The sequence below is a fragment of the Pogona vitticeps genome, chromosome 1 (genome assembly GCF_051106095.1).
Source record: "Pogona vitticeps strain Pit_001003342236 chromosome 1, PviZW2.1, whole genome shotgun sequence".
NCBI classification, from domain to species: Eukaryota; Metazoa; Chordata; class Lepidosauria; order Squamata; family Agamidae; genus Pogona; species Pogona vitticeps.
The window spans coordinates 242,648,423-242,665,655 of record NC_135783.1 but is presented as its reverse complement, the minus strand read 5'-3'; the positions used below and the strand labels follow the sequence as shown (position 1 = coordinate 242,665,655).

At 48.4% G+C, this 17,233-nt stretch overlaps 1 protein-coding gene across 5 annotated transcripts in view; it reads left to right on the top strand.

Annotated features, from left to right (window-relative positions):
- Positions 1 to 17,213, top strand: part of PTPRN (protein tyrosine phosphatase receptor type N) — a 44,911-nt gene extending 27,698 nt beyond the window's left edge. For 3 of the 5 annotated variants that reach the window (XM_078383456.1, XM_020792110.3, XM_020792108.3), the window contains 15 exons: positions 141 to 463; positions 1,055 to 1,141; positions 1,713 to 1,792; positions 2,456 to 2,520; positions 3,117 to 3,329; positions 4,039 to 4,254; positions 4,965 to 5,112; positions 5,426 to 5,499; positions 6,640 to 6,717; positions 7,879 to 7,998; positions 9,357 to 9,523; positions 14,460 to 14,516; positions 14,870 to 14,934; positions 15,234 to 15,307; positions 16,021 to 17,213. In XM_078383456.1, the coding sequence (XP_078239582.1) occupies positions 141 to 463; positions 1,055 to 1,141; positions 1,713 to 1,792; positions 2,456 to 2,520; positions 3,117 to 3,329; positions 4,039 to 4,254; positions 4,965 to 5,112; positions 5,426 to 5,499; positions 6,640 to 6,717; positions 7,879 to 7,998; positions 9,357 to 9,523; positions 14,460 to 14,516; positions 14,870 to 14,934; positions 15,234 to 15,307; positions 16,021 to 16,092 (1,839 nt within the window). In that variant the 3' untranslated portion in view covers positions 16,093 to 17,213. The remainder of the gene's footprint in view (positions 1 to 140; positions 464 to 1,054; positions 1,142 to 1,712; positions 1,793 to 2,455; positions 2,521 to 3,116; positions 3,330 to 4,038; positions 4,255 to 4,964; positions 5,113 to 5,425; positions 5,500 to 6,639; positions 6,718 to 7,878; positions 7,999 to 9,356; positions 9,524 to 14,459; positions 14,517 to 14,869; positions 14,935 to 15,233; positions 15,308 to 16,020) is intronic. The other 2 variants (XM_020792111.3, XM_020792109.3) reach the window with 1 other exon arrangement.
- The last annotated feature ends 20 nt before the right edge of the window (positions 17,214 to 17,233 follow it).

Genomic DNA, 17,233 nt, shown 5'->3' with positions numbered 1-17,233 from the left:
TGCTAGGTAGGGGAGTCCTAGGGGTTGTACAGCTACTTTTACCAAGGCCTTAGCAATTATGAAAGGGGGCTGCTGGGGCTGGAAATTATGATCATTGAAATTGCTGGGTACAGTGACTTATACCACCTCTTTCCCTGCAGGCAACAGAAGCTGAAATGCAACACGGGGAGGAGCTGGAGCCCCCACCCTCTCAACAGGGCTACATTAGCACTCTCCCCACAGAGGGACAAATACAGGCACAGGGGGAGACGCTTGGCCCAACCGAAGCCAAGATGGCAATGACAACATCTTCCCCAGAAGAGCATGAACCCATGCATCCAAATGAGAGGGACACAGGAGGTTCTGTGGGGCAGGTGATGGAGAAGAAGAGCCACACAGCATATGGAGGGCCCAGCAAGGAGTTGGGCCGGTCAGAGACAACACTGGCTGCTGAGGAATATGGCTACATCGTCACTGACCAGAAGTGAGAGAGGGTGGAGGGGCCTAGGAATGTTGGAGGGACTGAGTAATGTGGGTGGGGCCCCACTTTGGGGAGGTGAAAATAGATGCACTTGTCTAAACTAGGCATGAAGTGAAAGCAAATGTATATGACATTGGTGAAAATGGTTAATGCAAACAGATGTGTCAATACAGTATAAGCTATCCACATACGTACCAGTAGTTGGTGCCACTAGTTTATTACTAATATGTTGGTATGGTTTGTGAAATGCATTGCATTAGAGGGTGTGGTAGAATGCAAGAAAATGAGAAGAGGGAAGTTATAATAGGGGTGGAGTCTAGAATCCAAGGGGAGGTATATAGAGGCAGTGATGAAGAGCAGGGTTGGGGTGGGAGAATAAAGGATGCTGTGATTAAACTGTCTTTTCCAAGCTCTGAGTGGAATCCTCTTGACTCTGGGTGAAGCTGTGATTGGCCAAATTGCAAAGCTATTTCCAGGAAGGATGATGGAAGAGACCAGTGTGCACAAATGGGGGAAGGCTTTGTGTCTGCATTGGGTCTCCTATGCATGCTTTCCACTTTGTCTCCTGAACTCCTCTGTCTCTGCCACCTACAGCCCACTGGGTCTCGCTGCTGGCATCCGACTCCTGGAAATCCTGGCAGAGCGTGCACACTTATCTACAGCCAGCTTCATCAACATCAGGCAAGTGCCGGGTCTTAGCTGAAAGATGGGGATCCATAAAGGAGCCAGATGGCAGGCCTGTCTCTAAGGTCACAGCCTGTGCCTCCTGGTTGGCGGGTCTTCAGAGCCTCCCCATTAACTTTTGGCTAGTTGACAATCTATTGTCCCAGTGCGTTCCCATTGCTGGGGTGACAGGGACAGTCCTCATAGCACAAATAAACAAAGTTTATTGACCTAGCGAGGGAATTGAGGAGCCTATTAGTCGCAGTCTCTTTTCTGCTCCTTTCACAGATGGTTGTTTGTATTCACTGAGACTGAAGCTTGGCCTGACCCTTTGGGGTATCCATGATCATGGCTGTGGCCTTGCTTCTTGAAGCAGAACAAAGCTTTCATCAAACACCAGCTTTTGACTGGTGAATGGGAGGGTTCTCTTGAGAGAGTCCCAAGTAAACAAACCCACCAAAGAGAAGAGTAGCCAATGGGGACAGAGGCAGCTGGCAGGAATCGGCAGAGGGTGGTGTGCTTTGTGGGTAAACAGTACATGGGGGGGTGGAAGCAAGAGCCTCGTAACCTCAGACTTCTCTCTGCACAGCGTTGTGGGCCCAGCTCTTACCTTCCGCATTCGTCAAAACCACCAGAACCTGTCACTGGGTGATGTGGCCAATAGGGCTGGTAAGTGGTTTGCGAATTGTTTTGCAAGATGCAGGAAAAGCTGTAGGGTCATAGGCTCGCTTACTTGTTTATTTATTGTCAAATATGTATAGTTTGCTTAGATACAAAGATTTTATAGTGTTGTATAACAGTAAAAAAAAAGCATAAGCAGTACACAAAATTGAAATATTGTGTTTAAGCTGTCCATGAAATATTTGGAAGGTTGGACTACACGTGGAAGACCTGCAAAAACAGTAAGTTTTCAACGTGCATCTAGAAATAAAAATGGCTAGGTGATGTCCAGTATTGGAGGAAAGAGTTTTTCCCATTGTCCCCTTCCAGAATCTCACAAGGGACTGATTCTTCTAGAGATGCATTCCACTCTCTGCTGACTCGGTAAAACTACAGCTGTTCTCCCCGCTCCCCATGACCATCCATTTCCCAGCTCACAACTTGAAAAACTTAAGAGTTGGGGTCTATAGCTTCTGGAATCCCCTAGCCAGCACTACCAATGGGCTTGGTATCTTGGAGGTAATGAGAACTGTAGCCCAAAAAAGGAACTTTTCTGAGCCTGTCCGGAAGCCATTGGTCTTCACCTTCCTGCTCTGCATGCCTGCTGCCTTGGAAGAGAATTCCTCCATATAGGTTCCAATATTTCTGTCCCCTCCTGCCTTTCCTATCTAGCTCTAGTGAAGCCACAGCTGGAAACTGAAGTGGGAGTGAAGATCCTGCAGATGGGTGTGGGACAGGTAAGTTTGGATGGATCAGCCTTGCGATATAGGAGCGGTGCTGGACTGAAGCTTTCTGAACTATCTGAAGCACACACACACACACACCCCCGGCTAGTTTTCAACAGCCTGCCCTTGGGGTGCAAATGCAATGGCACCTGGTGACCAGGAGAGGGAGCACTGAGCTACTCCTCCTACTTCCAGCTTGTCATGCTCTGTTGAGTTAGAAAAGAAATGCAAGGGCTTCAGGATGGGTAAAGGAGAGTGGAGAGAGTTCAGAGAAAACAAGCTTTTTTTGAACTCACAAAATCCCTATGATTCTGGAAGTTACACTAATCACTATTTTAAGAAGAGTAACTTATCCACACTCTGGAGGTGGGAGACCTGGGGACTGTCGGGTAGTACTAGCTTTGGAGCAGGGCAGAGGATGAAGACAGAGACACCTTTTTTCCCTCAAGGGGGGGCAGCAGCCATTTTGCTGCAAGGATGGTGGGAATGTCAACTGATGGGGGATGCAAGCTGGATAAAAGTGCATCTTCCCCTTTGTACCTCCATATGTTATAGAAATCCCCCCCCCCCGTGAAAGCTCAGTTGAGATGCATGTCTTCTTCCCGCAGCGCAACGAGGCTGCAACATACCCACATCCCACACACTTTGGAGACACCTTCCGCTCTGTGCTGCTCACATTTGTGCTGCTGGCCTGTGTGGCTGGCATTGTCATTGCCGCTGCTGTGGTCTTCTGCCTGCGCCAGCATGCCAAACAACGTGAGAAAGAGCGTCTGGCAGGGCTGGGCCCCGAGGGAGCAGCAGACAGCACCTTTGAGTACCAGGTACTGGTTCATGGATAGGGTGGGAGACCAGTCTTGTGTGATTGCTTTGTGTGCCAGAATACAAAGGAAGACGGAGATGGTAGGATAGACTATCTTGATAACTACGACGATTTGTGAATTTGGGGGATTTGTCCCAGTGCCAGGAACCGTGAAGGCTTCAAAGATCTGGGTCTGAAAGGAGAGTTTTTCAGAGTCTCCCTTTTCCTCCGGTGAGCTCAAAATAGTAGTGTACCCATAGTTCTCCTCCTTTTATTACCCTCACAAGAGCCCTGTGAGGCAGATCAGACTGAAAGAAAGTGACTGGGTCAAAACCACTCAGTGGGTTGTCACTGGCTCAATGAGGACTAGAACCCAAATGTCCCTAGTTCCATACCCAACATGGTAACCACTACAGCCCATTGGCTTTCTTCCTCATTCCAGAGGGTGTGCCTCCTGTTCTAACTAGTCCTCCAAAGAACCAGAGGATTTAAGTTGCAGTTTCCTTCTGGAGAAGCAGGAGTTGGCTCCCAGCACAGGCAAAAAACGAATCATCCCATGATTTTTTTTAAATCTCCCTGTATTCATTGTAGTATCTCTGAAAGCAGAAATGAAGGTTGAGCTGCTTCTTATACGTGTGGGCTGGATGTTTGTTCTGTGAACGCTGCCCCTCCCTATGTCAACTCTTCATGGCTGGTGTGTGCGAGCTGTTCCAGCTGCGTCTTTCTCACAGGAGCTATGCCGGCAACACATGGCTGCCAAATCCCTCTTTGGCCGCGCAGAAGCCCCGCCGCCCCCGGCCCCAGCAGAGAACTCCCGGGTCAGCAGTGTTTCCTCCCAATTCAGCGATGCGCCCCAGGCCAGCCCCAGTTCCCACAGCAGCACGCCATCCTGGTGTGAAGAGCCAGTACAATCCAACATGGACATCTCTACCGGGCACATGATTCTGGTGAGGCACAGCTGCTTTCTCTCTCGCTCTCTCTGTATTATGGAGAGAGGTTTTATGGAGGCAGGTTCGCTTGCTGAGCAGAGCTTTGATCTGTGCATATCCTGTGGAGCCCTGTTGACCGCTCAGTGGGTGAAAGGGCACCTCTCCTTTCGGCCAGTGAGCAGCAGCTCAGGGCTCACATTGCCATAGCAACAGAGGAAGCTGCTTGGTACAGAATCACAGCATTTGCTCACCCAGCCCAATATTGTCAACATGGACTGACTCTCCAGGGTAATTCTTTCCTTGTTCTGTCTTGGAGATGTCTGGAATTGACCTTTAGAATCTTCTGTTTGCAGAGCATGGCTCCTCTTCATGAATTTCTTGTGGTGAGGGAATGGATGCCTGTGAATATAACATACAATAATACCTCAATTAGTGTTCAATCCAGGAAAAGAGTACTCATTAAATCAGTACTAAGTGGGCATTGCGCTGGAGTCCTAGTCTACCTCCAACATGGAGCAGGTATGCCAGGGCCCAGGTCTCCCAGAGTCCTGCTCTACCTCCTATAGGCAGAGCAGGCCCCTGTTGAGCACCAGAAAATGGCCACCTGAGCATGCGTGTGATACCAAATCAGGGTTATACAGGGCCATGTTACGCAGGGTATGACTGAATGTGTGAATATACTTTGCCTCTGTTCAAGAGGTGGTATCTGCATGGGTTACCATCTGCAGGCATACATGGAGGACCACCTACGCAATCGCGATAGACTAGCCAAGGAGTGGCAAGCGCTGTGTGCCTACCAGGCTGAGCCAAATACCTGCAATACAGCTCGGCATGAAGACAACATCAAGAAAAACCGCAACCCAGATTACGTGCCCTGTAAGTATATGACAGACACTTTACACACAAGCAGCATTGTGGGAGAGAGCTTTCCTAGTATTTTGTATTGCATGGTGCTCAGTACTCTGCTGGATTGGGGTGAAGGCTGGCCTTGTACATGGCCTTGAGATGCAGATGTGTGTCAGTAAGAACTTTTTTTTTTTTTTTTTTTTTTTTTTGCTTGAGTGGATGAGGGCTTATCCTCCTGAATTCCAGCCTCTGGCAGGCTAAGGCCAGAAGAGGCACTCTGCCTGCTACTTCAGGGCCTCTTGCCTTGGCTGATCGTCCTTTACATTTTTCCTGTTGTTTTCAGATGACCATGCCCGCATCAAGCTGAAAGCAGAGAGCAACCCATCCCGGAGTGACTTCATCAATGCCAGCCCTATTGTGAGTGACAGATTTACTGCCTTGATACTCCACTGGAGCCTGGCCTTCTACTCCCTCAATCCCCCAGCCAGTGTGGTCATGAGCTGGGATAACCTGAGAGTTTTAGTCTAAAAAAAGGAAATATCTCCCAAACACTATACATTCCAGGGCACCCTTGAACCCATTTAAATCACTCTCACTGCCCCACTGTAAGAGAACAATACTTCCATCAAACACCTCAATTTTGGAAGTGGCACTGCCAGAGATTCTGGGTCCCTCTACTACAGTACTGTTGTATATGACCCATGCCCATTGTCCAAGAAAGAGCAGCTCCCATTGCCTCTGTAAGGCTTATTCCTTGGCCAGCCTCTAAGAAGAGCCAGCACAGGAGCTGGCTGGCATCTCACTTTCCCGGTGCTTGGTCAGCAGCTCTTCAACTGAGTTCAGCTGACTTACATTTCTGAATTTGCCATGCCCTTATTGCCAAAGTGGAGGGAAAAAGCCAGATCACTCCAAATGCTGTCTCTCACTCACCTTCCACAATCAGGCAGTCTTACACTTCTTGGTGTGAAATCTTGCACTTCACAACAGGACAAAAATCTACTTGACTAATTTAAGTCTTCTCTTCTCAAGCTGTTTTGTGCACCCTGTCATCTTGGAAAGAGGCTTTATGTTTCTCTCTTCCTGCCCTCAATCAGAGATATTGAACAAGTGTGCATTGACAGCAATTTATGCTATTAAGTGCAGCAGTGTTGTGCAGTTGTACAGTGCAATTTACATCAGCTGGAGTGGTGGTGTTTCTCTTCTTCTCCCTCCCTGCCCATAGCCCCCCTGCTGCTTATGGGGTTTTGTGCCTGGATAGTGGATGGATTATATTTCTAATAATACCAGGGTTCAGACAAGATCTCCAGCAAGAGTTATCAGAGTGAGCAAAGTCAAACAGCCTTCATCAGCCTGTTGTCGTCCAAATATGTTGGAGAATAGTATACTCCCATCATCTCACTGGCACCAGACTGGAAAGCAAATAATCTTCAGCAGACCCTTTCTTCTTGAAGTTTGGCCCCTTGAGCCTCCTGTCTCTTGCCTCTACTTTTGCTCTGTCCCTGTCACGCCCTGCCTTCCATCAGGAAGCCTACAGTGCCTGCTTTTTCCCCACTGCAGATTGACCACGATCCACGGATGCCAGCTTACCTCGCTACACAGGGGCCATTGTCACACACCATTGCTGACTTCTGGCAGGTGAGACCATGGGTAGCCAAACTAGAGAAAGTGTTTTATGCTTGAAGGCCTGTTTACCTCAAAAGTGCTTGAAAACCCCTTTTGGAACTATAACTTCCAGATCCTGGCCATTGGCTAAGGATCTCTGAGAACTGTAGTCCAAAAGAAATACATTTCCAGTTCCTGTTTCAGTGCTGGGGGTTGCCTTTTGATTGGGAGTGGATGATGATGCCAGCCATAGCAATCTGTTCAGGGTAGACAGAGCAATTAATGGTGCTGGACTACTCTTCCCCATGTCCCCAGTTAGTATGGACTTTGGCCATGCTGGGAGTGATGGGACTCGTGTTCTGCTACAACTGGAGAGCTTCATCTTGTGGAAAGCTGCTGTCCAGAAAGTTTACATCCTAGGGTGCAGGCAGGCAGGACCTTTATGTGTGCCACTCTGAGATGTAGCAAATGAATGAAATGAACTGGCAGAGCCATATGTTTAGCCTTTTGAATAATTCATTTTATTTCTTTTAGTAATGGGTAGAAAAAAAGTGAGGGAGACAAAAAGGTAGGCAAAATGCAGGAACTTCATCACTGAAGCTTGTGCTTGGCTTTTACTTCTCCCTCTAAATTTTGGATTTGACGGGGCACGGCCTAGCTTTTAAACTTACTTTGGCAGCCATAAGAGACTGAAACCTGTGCTCTTGCTTCATTTGTGTGCGTTTTTTTTTTTAAACAGAAGAAGAGGTTTCCTGTATACTAACATTTTACCTGACACAGTCTCAGATGTGACTGTGGGTGCATAAACCATGCCTGGGGTAGGTTTCAGGCCAGACTGGCTCACCTCTTGTCCAGGACGAGGTGGAAACAGAGCCCAGCCTAGATAAGAAGAGACACCCAGAGACATCCTTGGGCGAGATTGCTTTGCTCCCAGTCCTGCCTCAGTGTCGACTTGAACACATTCTCCTGCACCCTTTTCTCAATGCTTCTTGGTGTGGCTTTTGCCTTCTGTTACTTAAGCGAAAGTGGGGGAATGCTTTGGGGCACAAGGAATCGCTGTTATTGTTGACAGTATTTATATTTTGCCTTTCCTCCAGTGGGCTTGAAGGGGACACAGGTGGCTGTCCTGACCCACACGTGATCCTCACAACAGCCCAGGTGGCAGCTCCAATAACGCCTATTGCTTCTCTGTAGATGGTCTGGGAGAATGGCTGCACGGTCATTGTAATGCTGAGCCCGCTGGTGGAGGATGGAGTCAAGCAGTGTGACCGCTACTGGCCTGACGAGGGCTCCTCACTTTACCACATCTATGAGGTGCGCCAGAGAACCCCCTGCCCCAAGAGCCTGCTCAGCTGATACAGTTGTTCTCATGATAAGCAGCAACCCCCTAAACTTGCTGTGATTAATATGTTTTAGAGAAAGGAATCCTAATTTGCTCCTCTTTCTGTTTTAAGGGTGGGATGGGCCACTGTCTGTGGATCATGTCTGACCCTTGAGGGTGCCGCTGTGTCCTTTTGGCTGTGTAGGAGTTACTTGTCTGGGGCTGGGCTGGTTTCAGCCATGTGGGAATGCAGAAGGGAGAGGATGCCAACCCCAAGGGAAAGATTCATGAAGCTGGCATTGCCATATGCAGTCTGAAATCAGTTGAGACCACATCACAAAAGAAATATTTTTCTAGAGCCTGCCTGCCTGCCTGCCGGCCTTTCACGACATCAGTCCCTTTCTGTAGCCTCAGCAGCAAACCTCTACCACAGGGATGAACAACAGTGGTGGATCCAAGGGCTGTATTCGATCACCCTGGACCCCCTGAGGGCCTCACCCCCTCCCTATCTGGGTTTGAAAAAGCCAGTATGGAGGCCAAAACAAGCGGGGGGGGGGGGTTGCAGGAGTGAGACGTGTTCTTTTCAAGAGAATCTTTTCCTCTGGAAATTTCTGGAGGTCAGTTCTTCATTTTGGGGCTACTTTTTTTTAAAGTGATGTGGAGGTCCCTCAGGTGGAGAGCACAGAGACAGCACTGAGGGATGCAGAAAACCTGTGAGCCACACGATTCCCCCACCTAACTCTGCTACCCACCCACATTAGCCTCAAAGTGAGGATGAGCAGTCCAGCAGTTTGTGTATATTCAGAAAATGCAAAAAAGCTGGGTTCTGAGTAGCAAAAGCATCTTATTGCCTCCAGGCTCGAGGCATCGCCTGCCCTTGATGGAACTCCTAAATCATTTAGCATGATTTCATTCCTCTCATGACCCTAATTCGCTCTCCTATTAGAGGTGCAAAGGAGGTAGTTGATGCCACATAGTTCTGCAAGGGTCTTGTGTGACTGCAGTATTAGAGGTCAGCAGCAGACCTAGGAGTCACCACCTCTAGTCCTGATGGTGAAGGGGCCCCGGGGTGCCCTGTTTGTCTTGGCAATTACTGTGGCCTCATTATTATTGGCCTGCTCTCCCCCCCCCATGCACACGTACACCCAAACTCCCATGTGTGCAATAGCCAATTGCAAAATGGCAGAACTGTAGCTGCCAGCACAGAATAATGAAGCATCTTGGGAGGACTGAAAGGGAAATCAGGGGACTGGATGGGTTATGATATGAAGGATGGAGACTAACAGTGAGCGTCTACACTCCCCCTCTCTCCTCCCTCCCCCACCCCACAAACTTTGGTACCTTCATTCAGGTGAACTTGGTTTCGGAACACATCTGGTGCGAAGATTTCCTGGTGCGCAGCTTCTACCTGAAGAATGTGCAGTCTCAGGAGACCCGGACTCTGACACAGTTTCATTTCCTGAGCTGGCCGGCAGAGGGCATCCCCACCACCACACGGCCTCTTCTTGACTTCCGCAGGTGCGGGGAATTTCACTGACAAGGCCCCCACCTCCACCGAGCCTAATAAGGTGGTGCCTGGAATGGGCTGTGCTGCTACGTGTTCTTTGGGATAGCATTGGGGAAAGGGATTAGAATTCCGAGCTCGCGGTGCTGAGTTCCAGAAAATGTGCTCTACTGGGTTTCAAATTTGTTACCCTTCTGTTCATGCCATGACAGAACCAAAACATCTGGCCAGAGAAAGGTTTCCGGGGCCAGTGTTAAGAGACCTTCTGGGGAAAAGGGACTAAGGAGCAGGCAACTCAGAAGGAAGGGCAGAAGGAAAGCTGTCTTGCGATGTACAGGAATGGGTGCCAGCATTACCCTGTCATGAAACCATTTAAAGCAGGCTGCACTCAAGGAGGGAAGCTGTGTCTTTTGCCCCTTCCTCTTTTAAAGGGCATTCTCCTCCTGTCATGGTGGATGTCATGGGTAAGAGCTGATGGACTTTGGTGGAAATACTCCAAGACAGAATTAGGCAACTGGTGGACCTCCACGCCTCCCCTCAGCATCAGCCAGTATAGCGAACAGTGAAGGCTAATGGGAGCCGTGATATCTGGAGGGCCACAAGTTAGTTCCCCTCCCCCCCATCTGTTATAGTTTAGGGTCTTTCTAATGAATGCAAATTCTTACTTTCTTCTTCCCTCCTAAAAGCTCAGTGCTAATTTCGTTTAAAGCAGCCTGATACATCTCTTTGCCTCTCAATGACAGGAAGGGTAGAAGTGGTTAACACTTGCGGGACCGTTAACAGCATTGCTCCAGTCCCTGAGGTTTCATTCAAAGGGGTGTCACACCAAAACACAATGGATGTGTGCTTCTCTTTTAACCAGGAGCCCTTCGTTGCATTAAACTTGTCCGTAAGAAACATTCTGATGAATGAAGCAGCTCTCCTCTTGTAACAGCTGGGAAATGTAGTGCCTTTTAGGGATTTTCTCTGTTTTTAATTCATCTCTGGCTGTAGATGCAAGATGGCTAAGACCACAGTTTGGTACTGTATACTCTTTCTGTGGGCATGGAGGGAGGGGAAGGAGGCAGCAGATGTGTGACCTGGCATGGTCTATTGCTTAAAACAGATGACGCACCCCATTAGAGATTAGCATTAGCTGTGTGTTCTGAGATTTGTAGTCCAATATGTCATTTTCCCTGTTTAGAACAACCACCAGTATTGGCCTTGGAGACAGAAGCTTCAGAAGGTTCTAATGCAGGCAATGAAATTCTGGCTTCATTTCTCTGATTCTTAATGTTCTGGGTGGCAGAGGAAATAGGTTATGGAGGGGAATGTATGGGTCCAGGATAGTGGTTGCTGCAAAGGTCAGAAATGCAGCAACATTTACTCTGTCGGTTGGATGGAGGGAAGTGGAGGGAGGAAGGAGATGTGCAGCCAGACCTTCTGGCTTCCCCCTGTTTCAACAGGATTCTTTTTTCAGGAAAGCTGACTAAAGAGAATTTCCCCCTTCATATGTTTCAAAGCAATTGCAGTTCATGGTTGATGTCTCCCTCCCTCCCGTTCCCTGATGAAGACCTTTCCTGGGGCAACACTGTGGAAAGAACAGTGTTAAGAGAGCTGAGGGGATCCTTCTCTTACCTAGAGTTCCTCTAGGGAGTGGTTGACCCGTCATGGGCATCTTACACACAACCTGCTTTCAAAGTTATTCTAACCTGTGTTTTATCCCTTCTCTCTTGTCCCTCCCGCCTGTTTCTCTTCCTCCTCCCTTCTTGCATTCGCCTGTCCTCCCCAGGCAAGTGTGCGGAGACGCCTGTTGACTGGTGTTGGGTGCCAATATGGGGCTGTGCTTTTTATCTTAGCAGGCAGGCATCTCTGACATTTGATACCACTGCTGTGCCTTTTTGGAAGCTGTTAGAAATGCTTTTTGTGGCTTCAGGCTTGGAAGATGGTAGGGAGAGAGAGAGAGAAAGAAAGGCCTGAGGGCTGGAGGCGCTGTGGTTCCTGTTGCTTCCTTTGAGTTTCTCCCACCAGTGTTGTCAGTAGCATTTGGAAGCTCAGTGTACACATCCATGGCTGGTTACCTGGATACCCCACCCGTCCTTCAGTGAATATGTGGATCTCAACCTCCTTACTTTCTCCTCCTAACAACCACCCAATGGGGCAGGCCTCTCCGAGAGACAGTGATTGGGTCAAAGTCACTAAGTGAGTTTCACAGCTTGATGAGGAACTAGAATCTGGATTTCCCAAGGTCCCATTTTATACTCTAAACTCTCCACCACACAAGTTGCAAGGTGAGAGGATCCTGGTTTGCCTTCCTCTCTCCCTTTGTGCCCCACTCTGGCCTCCTTGGTGCTGCTTTCTCTGTGAGGCTCTATTTGCAGGGAGCACTCTGTGGTGCTCTCTTAGGTTTTTCCTCTCTGCCCGCCATTATGTAATGCTTTCTTTCTCTCTCGCTCACTCTCCCTCCTTTATCACCACTTCTCCTCCTTCTCTTCTTCTCCTTCTCTCTCTCTCTCTTTCACAGCCGCCAGTGTCATTTTTGTGATTTGCAGCTAGTAATCCTGGCCCAGTTGCATAGTCACAAAAGTGATCATTGGCCGCTGTGCCAGCTGCATGGAACAGGACAGGGCCCAGGCTGCTGTTACGCCCCATCTTCTGCCTCCATCTCCTCTCTTGTTCTCCCAGGCAAAAGTCAAACAGGCCCCCAATCTAGCTGCCATATCTCATGCAGGCTTCTGCTGAAGAAAAAAGCTACCGGGCATGGCAGTTGTGGGTGGATGGAAGTTCTGTGTCTTAAGGCAGGAGGTCTCCTGGAATGGTGGGACTTCATCTACGCGTGCAAAGACTAGTGTGGCTCTCTGCCACTGTGAGGAAGTCTACATGTAAATGCCAATTGTGTTACTTTGACCCAGAGCACATCTGGTTCCACTGCCTGCCACTTAAATTGCCCCCTGCAAGCAGCAGGCTCTGTGTGTGTGTGTGTGCGTGTGCGTGCGTGCGTGCGTGCGTACGTGTGTGTGTGTAGTTTTATGTCCCTGTTTGTTTTCTAGCTTCTATGTGTTGTAGGTGGAAATTTTGCAAATCACACAGGAGACGGCTCAAGGATCTCTCTCTCTCTCTCTCTCTCTCATGTTTGCATGCCATGCAAAGGTTTGGGTAGCTTTTTTGTGTCAAAAAGCTAAATATTAAGGTCAGGACACTGCACTTGTAGGACAACATGCCCTTGTTTTTTACATCTCCACTAAGGCCACCATGAAATAGCTAGCTTATAACTAACCCAGGCAGCATCTGTGCTCTTTGGTTACATTCCTTCTTACTGTTCAGGTGGTTTGCCAACAGGCTGTGATGCCACACAGGTGATGTATTTGAGTGAGCTCTTAGTAAACAAAAAGAAAACTTGTTTCAGAATGCTAGCAGAGAATCTAATTCTATATCCAGTGAGAGGAAAACAAGGATTCTGTAACTGGAAAGAGAGAGCAATCATTGTCAATTGCTTATAACAGGCTTACTTACACTGAGGAATCTTGCAGCTTCTGGCACCACATCAAGGAGGGCAAATAGCTTATGAACAGAACAGTAAGTGGACAGGATGAGCTCAAAGTATTCTGCTGCCTTAAGCAGAGTAGCCAATGGATCCCCGCATGCACACACCCAAGTTAAGATGCACGGTACCAACAGCCCAGTTATTTGGGTTCATGAGACAGAAACACCCACAAGTGTTTCTCTCACATCCACAGCAGTAAAAATAAATCAGGTGGGGTGAGGGGTGGGCCCCATTTACTGCCATTGGATGACAAACTCAAAATCTGCTCCTTGAGACTGCAACTTTAATCAGTGTTGTAGTAGCTTATAGTTAAAGGTGACTTAATGGTAGAGCTGGCCTTTATAGTGGACTCTGGCGTTATTGCAGTGGAACAGCTTCCTCAGATGTGTAACTAGCCACTTTTTGCACCTGAGGCATCATCCTCCACTCAAGGTGTGAGCAACCCCGCAAGAAAATGAAGGAGAACATGTTGTACATACCCCGAGAGGAAGTTTGTGCTTTCAAAAAGAAGAAAAAAGAAGACAGAGCTCCGAGGTCTTGCCATTTACCGTAATTTCCTGGCACTCTCCATTAGACTCAACAATAAATTTTGGCAGGCAGTGGCAAAGCTCTGGCTTAGTTACAGCATTCATGTCAAATACAGTCTTTTTTAAAACGTATCTGTCCATGTGAAGTGCATTGTTTTGTTTAATACAATGAAGAGAAAACAGGCACTCTCAGGTTATTTGTCTACTGCGTCTTGTCAAAACATGTGAATTCTATCAGGAACGTGACCAATTAGTTTTAATTCACACATGAAGGTGATATCTGGGTGACTTGGTGGTCGCTAGAGGTGAAGGCTATCTTTATGTTCTTGGGATGCTGGGATTATAAATAAGCCATGTTGCTCTGCAGTGCATCATTTAGTATGAGGCTCAACATTTTGAGAGTGCGGTTTGTGTGTGGGTGGCTTTTGGGCACAGAAATGGAATTGAAACTCCTGCGTGGTGAACTGAATTTGTAAAATCCATATTAAGGGTTGGCCAGTTGGCACCTGGGAAAGGGTGAAAAACAAAGGCATTTTGTCCACTAGTGTGCACCTTCTGGGCCCCGTGATCTCTTGCTGGACTTCCACATTTCAGTGTCTTGGCTGCTTTAGAAAGTTTTTCAGATGCTCAGTCTGGGCCGTGAGAGATACCATCTTCCAGGTGACTTGCAAAATTTCATATGCATCCAATGTCCACTTGGGTATGTTCAGCTGCTCACTGGAAGTGAAACCTGTTGCTGAGATGGGTCACCCTCACATCCCTTTCTTATATTCCTTTGCTGTGCAGGGGAGGGGGGAGGGGATGTGAATGTGAATCGATACGGGTGTGGCATGGCTCCCTAGAGATGAGGAGGAAGCCCAAGCAGAGCTGCCCTCTGACTCCAACCTCTCCTTGTTCCAGCAGGAAGGTGAACAAATGCTACCGGGGCCGCTCATGCCCAATCGTCGTTCACTGCAGGTAATCATACTCTAGGTTAATGGGAGAATCACTCTAACAGCAATTGGAGAAAGTTGGGGTAGCGCCCTGGAAGTACCACCTTGTCAAGATTTAGAAAACAGTTTTCATCACCAGGGTACAGAGAGGCAGAGAGTGGGCTTTTGTGGGTTGGGAGGGGTAATGTACTCAGCTGAGTTACCCCTTGCAAGAGAGTCTTTCTCTTACAATAGTGCTGTGAAATCTACACGGGGCATCTGAAGGGACTGGCAGGGCTTTGCTGATTTGAGGCCTCCCATCTACCATCTAAGTAAAGGCATTTTGGGTGACTCAAAATCTAGCCCCTTCACCAAGGGCATCTCTTTTATCTTTTGCAGTGATGGTGCAGGAAGGACTGGGACATATATCCTTATTGACATGGTTCTGAACCGAATGGCCAAAGGTGAGAGGGTTGGAGAAAGAGCCCATCCATGCGACTCCAACTTGACTGCTTTGTGGGCCCAAATTTCCAGCTGCACAATATCCATTCAAATATCCTACTCCCTCAGGTTATTCCTAGACGCTTCTGCCCCTCTCATCTACTACCTCTTCCATAAGGTTTCCTGTCTTGTCTGCATCTATCTCCAATTACTTCCACACACTGTGACCTCCATTTTGCTTCCATATGTGTGGCACCTCCTAGACACATCCACAGCCTTCCTCTTCACCAAATTCTGACCCTCACTTTCACTTCTGTGCTAGGTGTGAAGGAGATTGATATTGCAGCCACCCTGGAGCATATACGGGACCAGCGGCCTGGCATGGTGCAAACTAAGGTACATTTTGATGCTCTGTATCCTGTCCAAGCCAAAGTGGAAACTGCTTTTATGGGATGACACTGGGTGCAGCAGGAACTTTGCTGTTAAGGGACAGGCTCAAGCATGGCATAAGAAGCCATTTAAACACAAGGTATCTGGGTTGGCAAATATCGGGGAGCTAAGGGGCCATTGCCCACACTTCTTTTGATTAGTTCTAGGACTCAAGATACTGTGTGTTGAGAGCGTTAAGAGGAGAGGGCTTTCAGCAGGAGAAATGACGGCTGGATTTGGTCATTGGCACTAGGAGGATTAAGGCTAAAGTGTTTTTTTAAAAAACTGTTGAACCAAAGGCATCTTCAGTTTTCTAACCCTGGCCACCCTGCTGTAGAATGGGTTGCATGTACCTCCTCTGTCTGTTTCTGCTCCTCTTTGGCTCTTCTTGAACCCCACCCTGTTGAACCAAACTAATTTTCCTACTAAGAAATTACCACTCCTGCAAGCCCCTGCTGAATTGCAATTCTGCTTTAAACAAGGTGCAGTCATTCTCACCCAAAGGGTGACTTATGAAACCAGTTCTGGAGTTCTAGCCATTTAAACGTTTTAAGCATTGCAGAGGGCATGGCCTGTGGGTAGAAAACATGCCCTCTCTTTTCCAAGACCGAGGAGAGGGGGACTGAAGAGACACGGGTGCTCCCTGTTACGGTTTAAGCAAACTGCCTCTGTATTCCCAGGACCAGTTTGAGTTTGCACTGACAGCTGTTGCGGAGGAGGTGAATGCCATCCTGAAGGCGCTGCCACAGTGATGACCCCACTCAGCGCACCCTCGCTTGATGATTCCTCACCTTGCCCCCTTTGCCTCTGCTGTGCTGTGTCCTTGCCCAGGGGTGTTCTGCCTTCATTAAAGTCTGATTTCCATGTTGTTGGCCATGGCTGCATTTAAGTTACCTGTAGAGACACTGTTCCCTTACCTCCCAGTCCATGCTGGGTCCTGTCAGTCTCATGTTCTAACCTTTGCCCCTCACCTCCACCCTGCTTGGACTTAACCCGCCCAGGTTCCTATAGCAGCAGCTCCTGGTTGATGGGAGCTGGGTCATTGTCTGCTTTACCCTTCCATAAGGGCAGCATTCTAGGCCCCAGCTTGCCATCTTGCTAAGCTCCTTGGGGAAGCGAGGGGGGCTTGAACAGGGATGAGGAAGGAGTGGTCTTTCCCATGCCTGACTGTAACTCCCATCATCCCTTATCACTAGCTCCATTTCTTGGGCTTATGAGGATGATATTCCAACAATAGGGGAAACCTCCTGTCCCTCCCTGCACCACTTAAGATATACTGTATCTGCTTTGCCTGGTCTACCAACATGGCGGGGATGGTGGACCTCACTAAGGATGGACCCCTGTGTCCCATTCCCATGCACAGAAGACTTGTGGCATAATCAGTGAGATTAATGCCTAAGCACCAAGATGAAAGCCCATCCTATTAAGCTATGAATTTTCCATTCTGTAGTACAGTACCTGGAAATCAGTAACCCTTCAGGTGTTGGCCCAAGAGTCCCATCATCCCTCAACACTGGCCATGTTGATTGGTGGTGTGGCCAGACAGCTGCAGGCTGTCCATGCTGTGCTGAAGCATACCTGGCCTGTCTCTCTAGACATTCGAAATGGTTCCCGGGAGCTGCACCACAACAATGGTTGGGATAATCCTGCCCCCCAGCTTCACCTTTTGCCCTCCTCTCTCCTGCTTCCTTGCTGCCTGCAGCCAAGCACAGAGGAAGTCTACTCTGTGGGAGAAGATGGCCCTCCTGCTGCTCCCTACTGTATTTGTCTCCTTCTCCCCACCCCTGATGTTACTCACAGCAAGAGGCATTTCCAGAGATTCTAATTTTGTATTTGATGTGAATAAAGTTTGTGTCGCATTTGTGTAGCTGCAGCCCAGCCTCACTCCTGTTG